The sequence below is a fragment of the Aotus nancymaae genome, unplaced genomic scaffold (assembly GCF_030222135.1).
Source record: "Aotus nancymaae isolate 86718 unplaced genomic scaffold, 86718_ANA_hifiasm-v0.15.2.pri h1tg000103l, whole genome shotgun sequence".
In the NCBI taxonomy this organism is placed as follows: domain Eukaryota; kingdom Metazoa; phylum Chordata; class Mammalia; order Primates; family Aotidae; genus Aotus; species Aotus nancymaae.
The window spans coordinates 2,651,930-2,669,212 of record NW_026988518.1 but is presented as its reverse complement, the minus strand read 5'-3'; the positions used below and the strand labels follow the sequence as shown (position 1 = coordinate 2,669,212).

The 17,283-nt window shown below is 35.6% G+C and overlaps 1 protein-coding gene across 3 annotated transcripts in view; it reads right to left on the bottom strand.

Moving 5' to 3' along the window:
* DPYD (dihydropyrimidine dehydrogenase) overlaps positions 1 to 17,283 on the bottom strand; it is an 865,822-nt gene that overhangs the window by 480,557 nt on the left and 367,982 nt on the right. For all 3 annotated transcript variants that reach the window (XM_012458470.2, XM_012458472.2, XM_012458471.2), the window contains one exon: positions 3,052 to 3,262. In XM_012458470.2, the coding sequence (XP_012313893.2) occupies positions 3,052 to 3,262 (211 nt within the window). The remainder of the gene's footprint in view (positions 1 to 3,051; positions 3,263 to 17,283) is intronic.

Sequence of the window (17,283 nt, the reverse complement as noted above, 5' to 3'; positions counted from 1 at the left end):
TAGTGCCTGCTGTAAGTCTAGCCACTGTCTAGCACACAGAAGTTCACTTATATATCTTGAGGAATGAATGCAAATAAGTATAAATGAATGAATGAAAGAACAAGACATTTAGTTCACTCAAGAAATAAATATGTTAAGGAGAGAAAATGAACAAAGTCTGAACTTTGGAAAGTAAAAAGCTGGAGGAAGAAAAGCAGTCAGTGATAGGTTTGGAAAGGAATAGTTAAAAGAAGAAGCAAGGAAATAGAGTGTCACAAACAAGAATGCATTCTAGTTTTGTTTACAAGTCCTTTACATTATTTCATTTTAATTCTGACAATAGTCCTGAGAGTTAAAAAGATAAGATATTATTATGCTTGTATTTTTTAATAAATAAAGAAATTGAGCCTCAGAAAGCTTTTTTTTTATTGCACTTTAGGTTCTCAGGTACAAGTGCAGATCATGAAGGGCTGTTGCATAGGTACACACATGGTGATGTGGTTTGCTGTCTCCATCCCCCCCATCACCTATATCTGGCATTTCTCCCCATGTTATCCCTCCGCAACCTCCCTACCCCCGCTGTCCCTCCCCTAGTCCCCCCCAACAGACCCCAGTGTGTGATGCTCCCCTCCCTGTGTCCATGTGTTCTAATTGTTCAACACTAGCCTATGAGTGAGAACATGCGGTATTTGATTTTCTGTGAGCCTCAGAAAGTTTAAGTGACTTGGAGAAGAGCATTTCAAACAGAAATCATTAATATTATCAATTACAAAATGTAGAAAATAGAATAAGGACTGAAAAAATGGCACTGCATTCGACATGCAGTTCATTAGAGTCTGTGCAAAGTGAGGCTGAAAATGAGAAAAGTGGAGGGGTGGAAAGAGAAGTTAACATTTTAAAAGATGAATGTATTAAAACAGGTATCAAATATGAGATAATCACTAGGTACCACATATCAGGGACAGCACATAGGTGTTAGGATGAATCAAAATTTATGGTAGAAGAGAGTTAACATGAATATCTTCTATTCTTACCCAAATAGACAACTTGCTTCCAAAAAAACGCTTTTCACTGTATTTTACATGTATGTCTGCACATGTCAGTTTTCTGACTTTGAAATGGTTAAGATTTTAAATACTATTGAGTAAAACCTTATTGATAGAATTCTAATAAATATTCCTTCCTTGACTCCTTTCTTTAATGTTTTCCATCCAAAAAAACAGTATTGGAAACATTTGGATGGGAGACCAGGAATGAATGCTATCTCACACTGCAGTTCTCCCAGCTCCTCCTCACTTGGAGAATAACTTCTTAGTAATGTAAACATTGAAGGCTCCTGGTAAAGTTGGTAATTCTACTTAAGGATAATTTCTCCAGACTGTTTATTATTTCAAATATAAAGGGAAAAAAAAAACATAGTGAAGAAACATTTTTTCATTGATTTCTCTAAATGTATAAGCGGTGGTATATGGGAAGTACTAGAAGAAATATACGCCGTAAAGTTTGGAATAAAATGCACAAATTCTGAAATGAGCTAGTCAAACTTGAGTAGATCAAATTTTCTCCTTCTTCATATTTTATATGCTAACTTAAATCTTTTATTCTTCATATATGTATACACAAATACACACGCACACACACGCACACACACACACAAGCAGAAGCTTATAAAATCACATCTGACATTGCAAACGCTGTTTTCTGAGTCAAATCTGTTTAGGTTTGCTCAGGAAAAGATAATTTTCATTAATATTAGGATTCTCAACTATAAAACATAAATTTAAATAGTTAAGCCAACCTTTTTGGATAGGAAAATGATCAACAGAATTGCTAGTTAAACATGATTCAACATTTTACTCAATTTTTGGTGACGTACCAAGTATTTAAATACTAAGAATATGATTTTTTAGATAATATAATGCAGTTTTCATATTGTTCTTTTTTCCTGCCTGAATTCAGTTAAATAAATGAACCATACTCTGTGTCTCCATACCACTTAAATGTCTAGATAAACAGTGACAAATTTAGGCTACCATCTAGCTATTTGAAAACATTTATCTTGATGACATTAAACATCTGGATGTTTCCAAATACCAAGACGTTTGATGTCCTGCAGATAAAATATCCTGATGACTAGTTGAATTTTTTACTTATCTGTGGCATGAAAATATACATTTGCATGTATATGTCTCTTCCAATTTCAGACAAAAATGTAATTTTAACATGAATACAGTAGCAAGTCACAGACAGGAGTCATTAGGTATAGAGAGATTTTTGGTATGATTGTTCTTAATGAATCTCTGATCTAGAAAAACATATTTGCAAAACACTACAGTAAACAAAAGAGTTAACTGTCATTTCAATAATTTGAATTAAAAGGTAAAAGGATTTGTAAAATGAAGATACTTAGGTAGGTAAGCTTTCATCTACAATGACCCACAAAAACACTGTATGTGTGAAAAGCGTAACATGAAGTAGTCTTACTTGACTGAATCATTATTCAGTTGAAATGTTATATAAAACATTTCTTTCTCTCATTATCTTTTAAAAAAGCATTTTGTTTTTCTCAGTATATTCATTTATGCCATCCAGGTGAAATGACAGATATTTAAGCTTTCTAATTTGATAGTTCTGACATCTGAAGTGATGATCTGGCATAAAGATAGTAATAAACACAAATTATATTTTTGGCCATTCATTAGATTTTAATTTGTCTGAATCACTGAAGACTGGCTGTTCCAACTACTCTGCTTCATTTTCTTACTTTGGTCTAAGTGAAAAGAAAAGCCATTCTTCCATAAGAAACAAGGCAAATATTATAGGGTAGCATATGCATTTTGGTTATCAATTTAAAAGAAAGATTAATGTTCTCTTTAATTCTTGCCACTTTAAAAATAATTCTGTATAAGCATTAAATATCATTTCTAAGCCTTTTGAATCAAGATTTCTTGTACTTCTTAACTAGAAGAGGAAAATAAATAAAGTGAAAACCAATTCCCTGAAAGCTAGAAACCATTATGGCACTAAAATAACAGACAATTGCATCACATATTTCAGCTCCCAGCACTGTACCTTTAGGATCACTCAGAACTGAACCAAAGGCACTGATGACCACGTCAGCTTTCAGATGGACCATCTGATCTTCATCTTCGATCCATTTTCCAGTTTCATCTTGCTCTGTCCGAACAAATTGCATAGCAACAATTGTCCCACCTTTTACTATAACCTTCCGTGGGGACAGGAATGGCAGAAATTCACACTTTTCTTCCTTAGCAAGTTCCATCTAAAACAGAACAGAACAGAGAATAAACTTGAAAATGTTTCATATTCCATACAATATTTGATTTCTAATTGAATTATACATGCTAAAGCTTATGATATTAAGTCAATATGAAGCTTTTTCTTTCACCAAATCTGAGTTTCAGTTACCAGTTATTTGCATTTTGTAAATCACTGACTCAGGGAATCTTGAATTGGAGTTGTAAGGTGGATGTTTATAGATCACGGCATCATAGAATATTTCTCAAGTTTTAAGTACTGCATGCTCTACAGTTGGTGGTTTGTTAGGTTTCACCATAGTAGCCTATTATTCTTATGTTTTCAACTCTGTAGATTAAGCTCTCTTTTTTAATCATGCCGCATATTAAAATAAATACTTCTGTTTATTATCAGACTGCATACATCTAAGCTGGAAAAAAGTCAATAAAGTGGGTGAGCCAATCTGTGCAAGTACATGATTAGAATGGTAGGTAGGAGAAGACGACTAGAGAAGCTCTGTAGAACCAAGAAATTAAAAAAAAATTTTTTTTCTTCCTTTTATAAAACCACAGAAGCAAATATTATAAATGAAAAATTCAAGACAGTGAAACAAGCAAGTTTTCCTGATGGATCCCAGTTCTTCCCCATTTCTTACATAATTAATTCTGCCACAAAATTTGGATACCCCTGTTTCTGTTTGTTTTCATATACATAATGAATGTTTATTGAGACAGAATATCAATGTTTACTTATTTGCCTATTTTTCCATTCACTGTTTTTGGAGAAATCCAGGCCTTTCTCAGTGGAATCAGAGGTATTATGCTGAGTATTCCTTTTTTAAAAAAAATGCAAAAATGTCCTAATGAAGTGGTTTGGGATGATCAGTCTTATCCTTTTCCTTCCCTCTGAAAGCCAGGTGGATTCTCAACAGGACCCCTGAGTAGCTTTTCCACTGAGGTTGTGTGTATGAGGCTTCAAACTAAGAGTTGTCTGGGCTTTGTCAGGATGGAAAAACTGAGACATAAAGTAATTAACTCAATGCTGCAATCAAGCCATGGGCCCATCTTTCAACAATCTATCCTGAACTGGTGGCATACATCATAATCACCTGGAAGGCTCATTAAACCAGACTGCACAGGCCTATTTTCAGAGTTTCTAAGTGTGGACATTTAGGTGGGGCCTGAGGATTTGCATGTCTAAAAAATTCCTAAGGTGATGCTATGCCTCTAGTGCATAGCTGATATCTTGTTAACCACTGTCTTAATAGATGATAGCTGACTGGCTCAGAATTTGGTCTCTATGATGCATTTTCAAAGACAGTAATATTGCCCCCAGGGAGCAAATTTAATTATTGGAGGAAAGAAAAAAATCCTTAGGTATCATAATGGTCTGGTGAGCTGAAAGAGCTAAAGTTTATAAACAGTTATACAATATTTCTGTGGTACTAACGTTATAGCAGGGAGGATTAAAAAATTTTTAAGATACTAAAGGGGTAGGAATAAATTGGCTTGGAAACACTAATCTATACTATACACTAGTATGAAGCTATTCAATCTATGTCTTATTTATGATATTTTTTGAATATTGTCATTAAAGGCTTAAAAAATTAGAACCACATCACAATGATTACACAGTATTTCCCTTTTCTTATAAAAATCAAGAAATTAGCAATATTAAAAATAATGAACATGTGGCATATCATGGTGGTAAATATACAAAACAGCTGATATTTTCATTGCTCAGACAGGAAGATTAGAGGTAAGTGGAATTGAATCAAATGTGAAATCTGCTCCGCTGCTAATTTGTGATGGTTTCCTTATACATAAAATGGGGAGAACACCATCTCATTAATTGGTATGTGTGGTGTTACTTAAAACAACTCTAAAATGTAAAATGCCTAAAGCAGAACTTAGCATATAGAAGACTATGTATTCATAGCTGCTATTTTCTAAATTCACTTTTTTTTCTCTGAATCATTCTTCAGCTATTCAATATCACTTAGAAATGAGACTGTGATTTCAAGAGAAAGGTGGCCCAATAACAAAGGTTAGTAATCGGACAAAGACAAACCTTAGACTCCTCTTTAATTTTCTACAAAATAAAAATGTATGATTTCTGGAAGGCAAACTATTCCTTGAATAATTCAAATTACAAAATAAATATGATTCTGGTATGTAAAATACGTTTTCTGTATCACTTTTGTCACATTTGCGCCACACATCACCTTATAACTCATCAATATAAACCAGTTTATTGTGTTTTAAAATATCAAGCGGCGCTACATTTTAATGATAATGCCACACTTGATTGAATAACAACTCCAAATGTTTATGGTTTGAATAAATCAATATACAATGTGTATCTATAACAGTGCTGTTTTCTGTGGAGGGCAGAAATGAAGCACTGAACTATGCTGTACCTATTGGGAATATGTTTCACAGATTGATTTAGGATCTGTTTGGTCCTGCTCTATCTTTGCTATCTATTAATACTTCTATAGTGTCTGTTATTATATACAGATAATCTCTTATACTTTTTGGCAAATTTGGCATTAAATTTGGAACCAAACATTGGACATGACTAACAAATCAAAAACTTCTAAGAATTTAAAATAAAGATGATCAATCACTGAATGCCTGGGTATCTTTTAGTAATGTTCTCACCATGGTTTTGATTTTTGAGGACCTTATATAATCATACATGGTTATGAACATAAAAGAAAACTGCCTTTGGTATATCCTCATCTCACATCATAATTTTCTATGTGCACAAGGTTTGATAACATGTATTCAAATATCTAGCATTCTTACCAACTATCTGATAGTGCACTGGGGATGGCATGAACACTGGCCCCCGAAGAGATTCATCTGCATTTTTGCTTTTGAAACTTTAGAGATTTTCTTCACTCACTAATACATGTAGAATTAGACTATCAAGCAACAGTCATAAATCACACCACTTGCTGCTATTTTGCTATTTGATAGCTAGATTTGCCATTTTACATAAGAAAGGGAAAATTGTTTAAAGGAAAATAGAAATATCATTTGCATATATATATATATATATTTGTTTGGAAAGTATTAATATTGAGAGAGTGAGAGCATGTTAAGATTTATCTTGGGAAGTAGGGAAATATTAGGACAACGAAAATACGGGGTAAACTTGTATAGTGAATGCTTATAATTCTATGCTGCCTTGGCATCCATTTTAAATATATGTTGGACTTTGTTATACCAGAAGAAAGATTCAGTCACCCTTGACACAGACAGTTTCCAATTCTACACTCTACCTCCCTGCAGCGCCCCCATTTTTCAGTATGGTGGATCAAAATATTTGCCTTATACACCTGCTCCCTGATCATCATTTCCCTATGAAATGAGCAAATGGAGTCTGCTGGACTGGTCCTGCTGACCCTCCACCCTGCATGGACTGTGAAGACACACCACAATAACTGCCTCTCAGTCACTGCTTGATCTCCTGGAACTTCTGCCTGCTTGCTTTAAACAAAGCTGTTAAAATTCTCCATGTGAAACCTGGACCCAGGACATTCTCATTCATTCTTTCTCTCTCTCTCTCTCTCTCTCTCTCTCTCTCTCTCTCTCTCTCTTTCTCTTTTTCCCTCCCTCCCTCCCTCTCTCTCACCTCCTGGACCCATAAATAAAGGCACTGGTTCGCAGGTCTCATATTCTCATTCTCGCTCTCTCTCTCAGGTCTCATATTCTCATCTCTCTCTCTTCCTCTTCCTCTCTCTCCCCCACCCCTCTCTTTCCTGCCCTGGACCCACAGGCACTGGCCTGCCCGCAGGTCTCATTCATTCTCTCTCTCTCTCTCTCTCCATGCATTCCTGACCTCTGTGTGTGTCACCTCTGTGCAAAATGTGTACCCCCTCAGGAACTGTAAGTAATAAAATCTTTATTCCCATCTTGAGCCTGTCCCAATCATTGAAGGAGTGCTCTCATCTTAAAGATCCTAAATTAAAATTGTGACATTATATATGAAGTGAAATATACTTTGAAATATTTGTGGACACCATAAAGATTTACTTTCACTATTTAACAAATATGTTATTATTTTTCTTGTTATAAATCTTGTTTTATTATTTTTATTATTTTTATGTATGTATGTATGTATGTATGTATGTATTTATTTTGAGATTGAGTTTTGCTTTGTTGCCAGTTGCCCAGGCTGGAGGGCAATGGCACAATCTCAGCTCACTGCAGCCACCACCTCCCCGGTTCAAGTGATTCTTCTGTCTCTGAAGTAGCTGAAATTACAGGCACCTGCCACTACAACTGGCTAATTTTTGTATTTTTAGTAGAGATGGGGTTTCATCCTATTGGCCAGGTTGGTCTCAAACTCCTGACCTCAAGAGATCGGCCCACCTCAGCTTCACAAAGTACTGGATTACAGGTGTAAACCACCATGCCTGGCCGTAAATCTTGTTTTATACTAAGACAAATAATAGTAAGTATTTATAATACTTAAAAGTATTCTTTTAAGTGCTTTACATGTCATTCACTTAATCTTCATACAGAAAATACATAAAATGTTTTACATGTAACTCAATCTTCACACAGAAAATATGTTATGACACCTGTATATTTGTTGTTACAAAAAAGTATTTAGCTTCAATCCGACTTTGTCTCCCTGCTGTGGTGCAAAAAGCCAACACCGCACTGGGCATCATCATGATTTTACAGATTTAGCATACAGCCTTGGGCACACTGCTGCTTGTTGGCCTCATCAAGAAAAACATCTGTGTGGACAAGCATTATTTTCTTCCTACAATGGAGAAACTGAGGCTCAGAGAAGCCAAAAATACACTAAGGGATGAAAAAACTTATCTGAAATTAAGATATGGCTGAAAGTAAATCCTATGTGGTCTTCATTATGTCCAAGAATAGCTACTGCAGTTTATTTGAAAGAATGAGACTCTATGATTCTAGTTGCTGAACCTCAAACAAAGCAAAGTAGAAAAGGAAAAGATTGAGTTAAAGATGAAGGGCTTGGCTGGACAAAGGTCTCTTCGTGCGAAGAGGAGGCTCAAGCTTCCCAGTCTAAGCACATTTACAGGTACTACAAAATCATGAAATATAGGAACCACATGATGGATTTATGAACCCAATATTGTAAATGAGTTAATAGAGACACTTGAATCCAGATAAAAGGTAAGTTTAGGACAAAAAAGTACTACATCACAAAGTGAATATTAGATACACTTCACAAAGTGAATATTAGATACACAGAACATATTACCTTAAGATATAAAATTGAAAAACTAACACACAACTTAAATAAACTTGTTTGTTCAATAGTTAACTCCTTCTCAACACTTTAAGCAGAGGAAGAATATCTTATTTGACATTCTATCATTTATGTCCAAGAGTGATATTAAAATAGTCAACAATTGATAAGTATAAGCCCATGAACATTAAGATGGACACCCAGGAAGCCAGAATATAAACCAGCCAATAAGCCAATGGAAGGGCATCAAGTGAATGCCACATGGAAGGGCAGGGCATCAAGATTGGTCACAACCCTGTCTGTGTCTATCAAAATGATTGGCACACAGTAGACCTTGAATAAGGTTTTATTTAATAGAATAAATGATGAACTATTATGAAAATCTGAAAGACATTTAAATTAAGGAAAGTTCAACCAACTAGTAGTATACAGAGTGAATGGCTATTAAACACCCATCCCAATGTAAGTAACAGGACATAGAAGAAGACGTGCTACCTGACCAGATCATCCTATATTGCAAGGTTAAAATACAAAAGCAAATGGTGTTTCTCTTCAGTTGTCAGTTATGCTGCTATCAGAAAACACGGACCAAATTGACCAGTGGTCTAACCATATGCAGCGTTCCTGTTTAAATTAACCAGCCTTCTGTGACAAGTAATTCACAGATATCAGTGTTAGTGCCTTTTAATATCTAATGTTTGTCAATAATCATTAATAATCAGTAACTCTGAATCTGGGTATGAATGCTTCTCTTCATGGCACCCATATATACTTATTTGTTTGATGGAGCATGTCCTTATGAGGGACAACTGACATATCAAGCAAACATGCAAACCTCTCTTTTCCTCATCTCAACCAATAAAGTAGTAAGCAACTATAAGGGTCCTTTTTTTTTTTTTTTTTGTATTTGACAAATCAGGTTTGTCACTTTCTTTTTACACAGCAGGGGGAAAGTTAAAAAAAATTCCCAGCTTTGATTTTCACCTCCATATTCAGAAAAGATATGTGGTTGATGCTGAGTGAAATAAAAATAGCATGCTATAAGCATGCAATAATGATCATCATTTTAATGATTAACTTTATGTAATGTGATGATTTTGTCTGATTAATATTACAGGCATCATACTGTAGAAATTATGAAACAACTTAATTTTCTATAATTAAAAGCATGATGTCAACTCACTTTTAGATTGCACACAGGCAAAGTAAGAATAGGTTATAAACCAAAATGAGCAGAACTGAAAACCAGCATATATTAAATTCTGGAATAACTTCGAATATGCCAAAGTTTGAGAAGCAATATGATGAAGCAACATTCTTTGTAAAGATTACCCTCTAATAGCAATTACCATTTATCCATTCTATATGAACACAAAAATCTAAAGATATTATTTAGAAGCAAAATTATTTAGTAGTCCCCTTTGGCCAGTGATAAACCTGGAAAATATTATCTCATTTCATCACTGTTAAATTATTAGATGTACCAGAAATATTCAGAGCCATGTGGTAAGAGCATCATCCATGCATCAATCTAACCATTTATTAAATATTATGTAGAAAAATAGTGCTGTGAGCTGTAAGTAAAATAATCTCTGCCTTAAAAATCTCACAGAGGTAGAAAATCAGCATCTATAGGTAATAATATATGACAAACATTGTTTGCTTGACCAAACTTTAGTCAGGTTTCTGAACCTTTTCCTAGGCCTATTTGTGTACTTTTTTGTAAAATCCAGATTTAGCAAGAACCTTGATAAGTCAGTTTAGCAAAATCCCTCACCCTTGATATCTAATAATCTTCAATATCTCACCACGTACCTCATCCTCCCCTATGACCCAGGTGATGTCTGACCCTGGCCTGTCTTCTGCAAGAATCCTGTTAGATTGATTTAGCCAACAGGATTAAACCTTATGCCTGATGTTTCCTTTCAGTATTATTTTATCTACTGACCCCCAACCTACTCCTTGACTATTAATTCCTAATTCCCATTCTGTATTCGGAGTTTAACTCTCACTTGGGGGATAAAAATGTGATCAGATATTGAGAATGAAGAGTTCTTGCTAAAACTGGACTGTACAGGGAAGTACACATGTGGGCCTTGGAGAAGGTTCAGGAGCGTGATTAAAATTTGGCCAAGTAAAGAGTCTTTGTCATGTGTAAAGACAGTGTACTCGATTGGCACATAAATGGGCATGTCACCTAACAGTGTACAGATCAAGGAAGGGCAGCACTGCTGGGCACAGTAGCTCAGGCCTATAATCTCAGCATTTTGGAAGGTCTAGGTGGGAGGATTGGTTAAGGCCAGGAGTTCAAGACTAGCCTGGGTAAAATAGAGAAACCTACTACATTCTTTTTTAAAAATTAGCCAGGTATGGTGGCATCTGCCTGTAGTCCCAGCTACTTGGAAGGCTAAGATGGGAGGATCTCTAGAGCCCATATGTTTGAGGTTGCAATGAGCTATGATCACACCACTGCATTCCAGCCTTGGTGACACAGCAAGATACTGGAAAAAAAAAAAGAAAGAGAAAGAGAAAGAAAGAAAGAAAGAGAGAGAGAGAAAGAATGAAAGAAAGAAAGAAGAAAGAAAGAGAAAAAAAGAAACGAAAGAAAGGGAAGAAGGAAGGGAGAGATGGAGAGAGGGAAGGAGGAAGAGGGAGGGAAGGAGGGAAGAAGGAAGGAGAGAGGTAGGGAGGGAAGGAGGGAGGGAGGAAGGAAGGAAGGAAGGAAGGAAAAGAAAAGAAAGAGCAGCATGGAAAAGGTGCTATATAAGCTAATCTTGAAGGAAAAGTAGGAATTAATCACTGGAAAGGAATTAGTTACTAGGAAGTTCCTGTATGGAATCCATTCTCTCTCTTTGAAGTAGTGGATGTGGAAAGAGAAAAGACTTTATCTCAAGAAGAAAAGAAGGAATGCAGCTTGGTTAAAGCTCTTTGTAAACATCCTACTGGGAAACAAACTATTGTCATTTATAAGTGGAAGAATCTTTATCAATGGAATGCTTTTGCCTATGGCATATCTGTTAGTTTAGGATTGCTACAGTAAACAAACCTGGAAACATGAATTTAAGGGGCATAGATCCCTATAAAGAGTAATGTATGTGGCCAGGTGCAGTGGCGCACGCCTGTAATCCCAGCACTTTGGGAGGCTGAGTTGGGCAGATTACGAGGTCCAGAGGTCGAGACCATGCTGGCCAACATGGTGAAACCCCATCTCTACTAAATAATACAAGAATTAGCTGGGCATGGTGGTGTGTACCTGTAGTCCCAGCTACTTGGGAGGCTGAGATGGGAGAATCACTTGAGCCCAGGAGGCAGAGGTTGCAGTGAGCCGAGATCGCACCACTGCACTCCAGCCTGGGTGACAGAGTGAGACTTCATTTCAAAAAAAAAGAGTAATGTAAGTTGTATAACTATCTGAGTATAAATTAGATGTCTCATAAGTGAAACAACTTTCTTTGGTATAAGTGATGGAGCTACTTACGTGACTTAGAGATCACATGTTGATCTGGTTTACAGCAAATCCTAATGCAGCAAGACAGTATCTGAGGAACTCTGTTGGCAGTGGTCCTGCACTTCTTGTTTACCTGAGAGTTTGTTTTCAATTGTATCCTTGAAATTATTACTAAAGTTTGATACAGAGTGATATTTCTAACACATATCAATTTGATTTCACAATCCAATCTTCTAGTTATCTTGGTTACCAAAGACATGAGGAGGACAAAAGAAGGGGCATCAAACTCTGTCCATTCACACTTGATCTGATATTCTTTAATTTACTAAACAGTTTTTTAAATATTTAGGCATTTTTGACATATATATTTATGGTGAGTGGTGAAATGCAGAACAATTTTTATATGTTAATCTCTGGACTGTACAAGCAAATTCTGCAATTATTCTTTTAATTAGGCAAAAAAAGTTTGCTGAGACCACAAATTAACGTTCCTTCTTTTAGTAACTGGTATGGTATTATAGGCTTCATTCATAAATAGAATGTTTTCATTTTAAGTTTTTTAAAGTTGAAGAACCTTGAACATAAAGAAACATTTCTCCAAATGAAAGTTGTACTACACATTGGATAAATATAGTCGTCCCTTAACTGAGTCCTTACTAATTTTATTGTGTCACTATTGTGCTGCAAAACCCAGATATGCAATGTAAGGAATAATTTAGAGGCTTAAAAATGCCTTGGCACAACTATCATCAAATACATCTCTTTTAACAAGAAAAGAGTATTTTTCAACACTATTCATTTATGATTGATGACATTTTCTTAAACCTGACTAGCTCTTATTACTTACTCTTCATGTTAGCTTTTGTTGGAGTCAAGCCTTCCTGGCAGCTGTTGGAATATCTCACAGAATAAATTATGTTCTGTGTAACTAGGTGCCTTTGTAGTTCCTCCTTTAATCTTAAAATGTCTCTATGTACAAATTCTTTACAAACCAGGATCCTCTGTTTTCTGCCACCTGCTAACACTCTCTGATTCTAGTAATTTTTATTAATTTTTACTTTTTATATATTACTTGCTTATGTTTTCTTTCTTTCTTTTTTTTTTTTTTGACTCCCTGTTCGAGGGATTCTCCTGCCTCAGCCTCCTGAGTAACTGGGATTATAGACACGCACCACTACGCCCAACTTTTTTTTTTGTATTTTTAGTGGAGATGGGATTTCATCATGTTGGGCAGGATGGTCTTGATCTCTTGACCTCATAATCTGTCCTCCTCAGCCTCCCAAAGTGCTGGGATTACAGGTGTGAGCCACCACGTTCGGTTTTTTATTTATTTTTTGTAGCTCTCAATTATCTTTTAAGAGACTGAAAACTAGGAATAATTTACATTTTTCAGACTACTTTTAATGTTGGATTGACATAACCAAGTTGAATGCATCAATCCAATAAAGAAGCTTGTATTTCAGTTTGTGAAATAAGTATAAAGTAATAAGTACCCTATGTTATAAGTTCCATAACAGCAGTAAGCATAAACGGCCATGAAAGCCCACAGGAAAGAGAAATTAATTTGGCATGGAAATAAGGAAGCCTTCAAGAGAAAATGACATTTGGAGCAGACCTTGAAGGATGAGTTCACGTGTTTAAAATCTTTTTTAAAAATCACTTTAAAAAAAATGACAATTTTTATTTTTATATTAATTCATGTGTATTTTTCATTTATTTTTGTCTTTCGAATAGCATATATATTGACTAATGTGTATTTAATAAATTATGCAAATTACTTTTTAATAGTTTCATTTATAGAACAAGAAAAGAAGATATGAAAACCTGAGGTGATTATTTTAAAATGGAAAGGGGCTTCTAATGTTCGTCTAAAAATGAATGAAGTAGAGCATATAGATCTCTTCCCACTTTGAGCTATTGCCAGGCAATGGCCAAAGGGAAGTTCAACTCCTTCATGACTTTTGACTGCAAGCAAGAACCAGATATAGGTGACGGGGAGGAAGGCAGCAAATCACACTGCCATGTGTGTACCTATACAACAATCTTGCATGTTCTTCACATGTACCCCAAAACCTAAAATGCAATAAAGAAAAAAAAAAGATATTTCAATGCACCTTCCCGTGTTCACAGGACGATTATGTCTTCCTCTCTTTCCAAAGAGCTGAGATAGAAGTACAGTGTTTGATCCATGCCCCTCTGAAAGGATGATGAAGTTCAGGTTGTGTCGGGACACTAAAAAGTTCAGCAAATTAGCAAAGTAGTCCAAGGTTATAGGAGGAATTATGTCATCCACATTGAATGGGTGCAGCAGAAAAAGACTGGGCTAATTGGACAACTATTAGTGTGGGCATTGCCCTAGCAAGGTGGTTATTACCAGGCTAGGAGTGAACAAAACCCACAGAAGATCCTTGAAGCCAAATCTCACCAGGTGGGAAGGGAAAAGGACAAACATAAGGAAGAAATGATAGAGATGGTGCAGGAATAAAGTAATCTTACATACAACATTCATTACAAACTATTAAAATGAAAAAAATAGTTAATAGAGTAATAACAATTTTCATTATTAAATAAGGCTTGACAGTGACAAACCACATGAAAATGTTCACTTTTAATGAATCTGTGGGATATATGGGAATATAACTATATATATGTATTTATATAAATAGCTATAATGTATGTTAAAGAAGATTAGTAAAGATTTTTTTAAAAGCATATAATTTTCAGCTCCACAGATATTCCTGGTCAACATAAGCCAACAACCTCCCTCAGAATTTTGAAAATAGTTATGCTTTTAAAATATATAATCTTAAATGGGCACAAGCTTTTGTTGGCTCCTGGCCTATTTGCAGTCTTCTTTTTCTTACACTCACCATCTGAATTATCACATGTACTGTAAAATTCTGACAATTTCACCTGTCAGTTTCTTTATACTCATGTCTTGAATATCACAGATTTTACCTCACCAATTGGCTGGGGATACATTAATTGCAATTTGTTTTAAGTGTAATATTTATACATATTGTTGAAATTTTCAGTATAGAGTTGTCATTCTGTGAAGAAATAGAGTCTTCCTGTCCAGATTCCACATCATTCATATATATTTCTCTGAATGTTAAAAATAAAAAATGAGGAATGGAAAAAACTTTAAGAAGCATATAATTACAACACTAATTTTATAGATGGGCCTACTCAGACTGGCATGTAAATCAAGAACCAAGCGCTCCCGCTGTAATTCCTTTATGACTATTCCATTCTACCTTCTCATACTACACTGAATTTTCACAACTTTCAAAAAGATAAACATATACAGATCCTTGGAATGTGTCATCCCTCTGTCATCATAAAGTGTTAAAGGTGTACTTAATATCTTAGTACGAGGGGAGCCCCTAACTACTATTAATTAGCCTTTTGTGCCTAGGGGAGATTTTGTCTGAGTTTGTTTTCAGCTACCTTCAGATAGCCAATCATGTCAACACGTCTCTGATTACTTTCCATGAAGAACACCAACTCAAATGATGTGCAGGTGTCAAACGTTGAAGAGCTGCTGCAAGCATCACCCTTACTAAATGCAATTAAATTTGTCAGCTTATGGAGGCTATCTTCTAAAAATAGTCCCAGGTTCGTATTCCTCATAATTAAAACTAGAAAGCATCAGTTACTTGTAGAAAATGCATGTTTAGCCACAAGACATAGATGACAAAACTATCTACAGACATAGCTTTAACACAGTCATTTGACATCTGAGAGGAGGCCTTAGGTCATGTCACAAAAATGATCTATTATGGGGTATGCTGCGTGGTGATGAAAAAATTCAGTTAAAAGGTACATTCTTTTACATGACGTGCTATTTCAAAGTTATAGTACCAGATGAAAAAAATTTTGACAAACAAACTGGGTAATCTGGTATCATTATTTTTCTCATTAAAATAGTAAAGTAGCATTAATTATCAAAACAGTTAACCCTCTCAATAGTTAAAATACATAAAAACTGACATATCCAAGTTAAATCAGTTAGTATCTTAACAAACAAATAAATGGAAGCCAAGGGGTCCCAGGGAGTAGCATGGAGATCCCATAAAAATGTAGCAGAATTAAACATCAACCATATTTCGCTGTTATTGGAAAATTCAATATGTGAACAACAGATTCTTGAAATATATTTTGCGTGCAAGATTGTGCTATCAAAGGTAATTTTGAAACCATACATTTTTCAGTAATAATTAATAAGAACTATAAGGTCCTTCCCTAATCTTATCCTTTAAATTTATCAACTCAAGTAGGTCTGTTGAGTCCTGACCTTCATGCCCTCTTTTAGGGATTCCCAACTGCCTAAAGCATTCTTGCAGTTCTATCTGATCTGTCAACAGCTTTTAATACCAGCATTTTGGGGGATTCTGTTATCCTGTGAAATTTAATCTCACCTATTTAAGCTTGCAGAAAGTACTAGAGGGAATTATTAACATATTTTCCCTCATCTTCTTAGAGGATAGTGCCGAGTGATTGGCTGGTTTCCCTAAGGACCCATGGCTGAGAAGTGCCAGTTTGTCAGTAGCATCCTATTTAGCATGTGTGTGAGGCCACAGGGGAGCTGGAAAGACATTTGGAATCAGAATTACATCAATATGCTCATGATGCCTGCATATCTTCATTTCATCAAACCTATATCCTTTAGCATTAATGCTTTCTTAGCCAAGATGGAAAGTGCCTGCACACAGCACACTGTTCGTGACTCTAATTAGACATCTGGAAAGCACGTTGATTATACATCAGAGCAGTGGACCAGCAACCTCAGCATCACCAGGAAACTTGTTAAAAATGCAAATTCTCAGGCCCACCCCAGACTTACTGAATCAGAAACTCTGGGACAGGGTCCAGCAATCTGTGTTTAACAAGTCCTATAGGTGACTTAATGCACCCTTAAGTTTGAAAACCTATGTATTAGAGAAATGGGATGTGCTTGTCACTACAGCATCTATTGGATGATGTCTCTTACTTTTGTGGATTAAAACATTCCTGGGTCTAATCATATAGTTCTTGGTTACTAACCACATAATATATATAGTCTCAAACAATTCCATGTGATATAGTTGGGCTTTGAGTCCCCACTCAACTCTCACCTTGAATCGTAATCCCTATAATCCCTACCTGTCAAGAGAGAATCATGGGGGCAGTTCCCCCATGCTGTTCTCATGATGGCAAATAAGTTCTCACAGATCTGACGACTGTATAAGGGGATCTTCTCTTTTTGCTCAGCAGTTCTCCTTCCTGCCACCTTGTGAAGAAGGTGACTTGCTTTCTACCATGATTGTAAGTTTCCTGAGGTCTCCCCAACAATGCTGAACTGTGAGTCAATT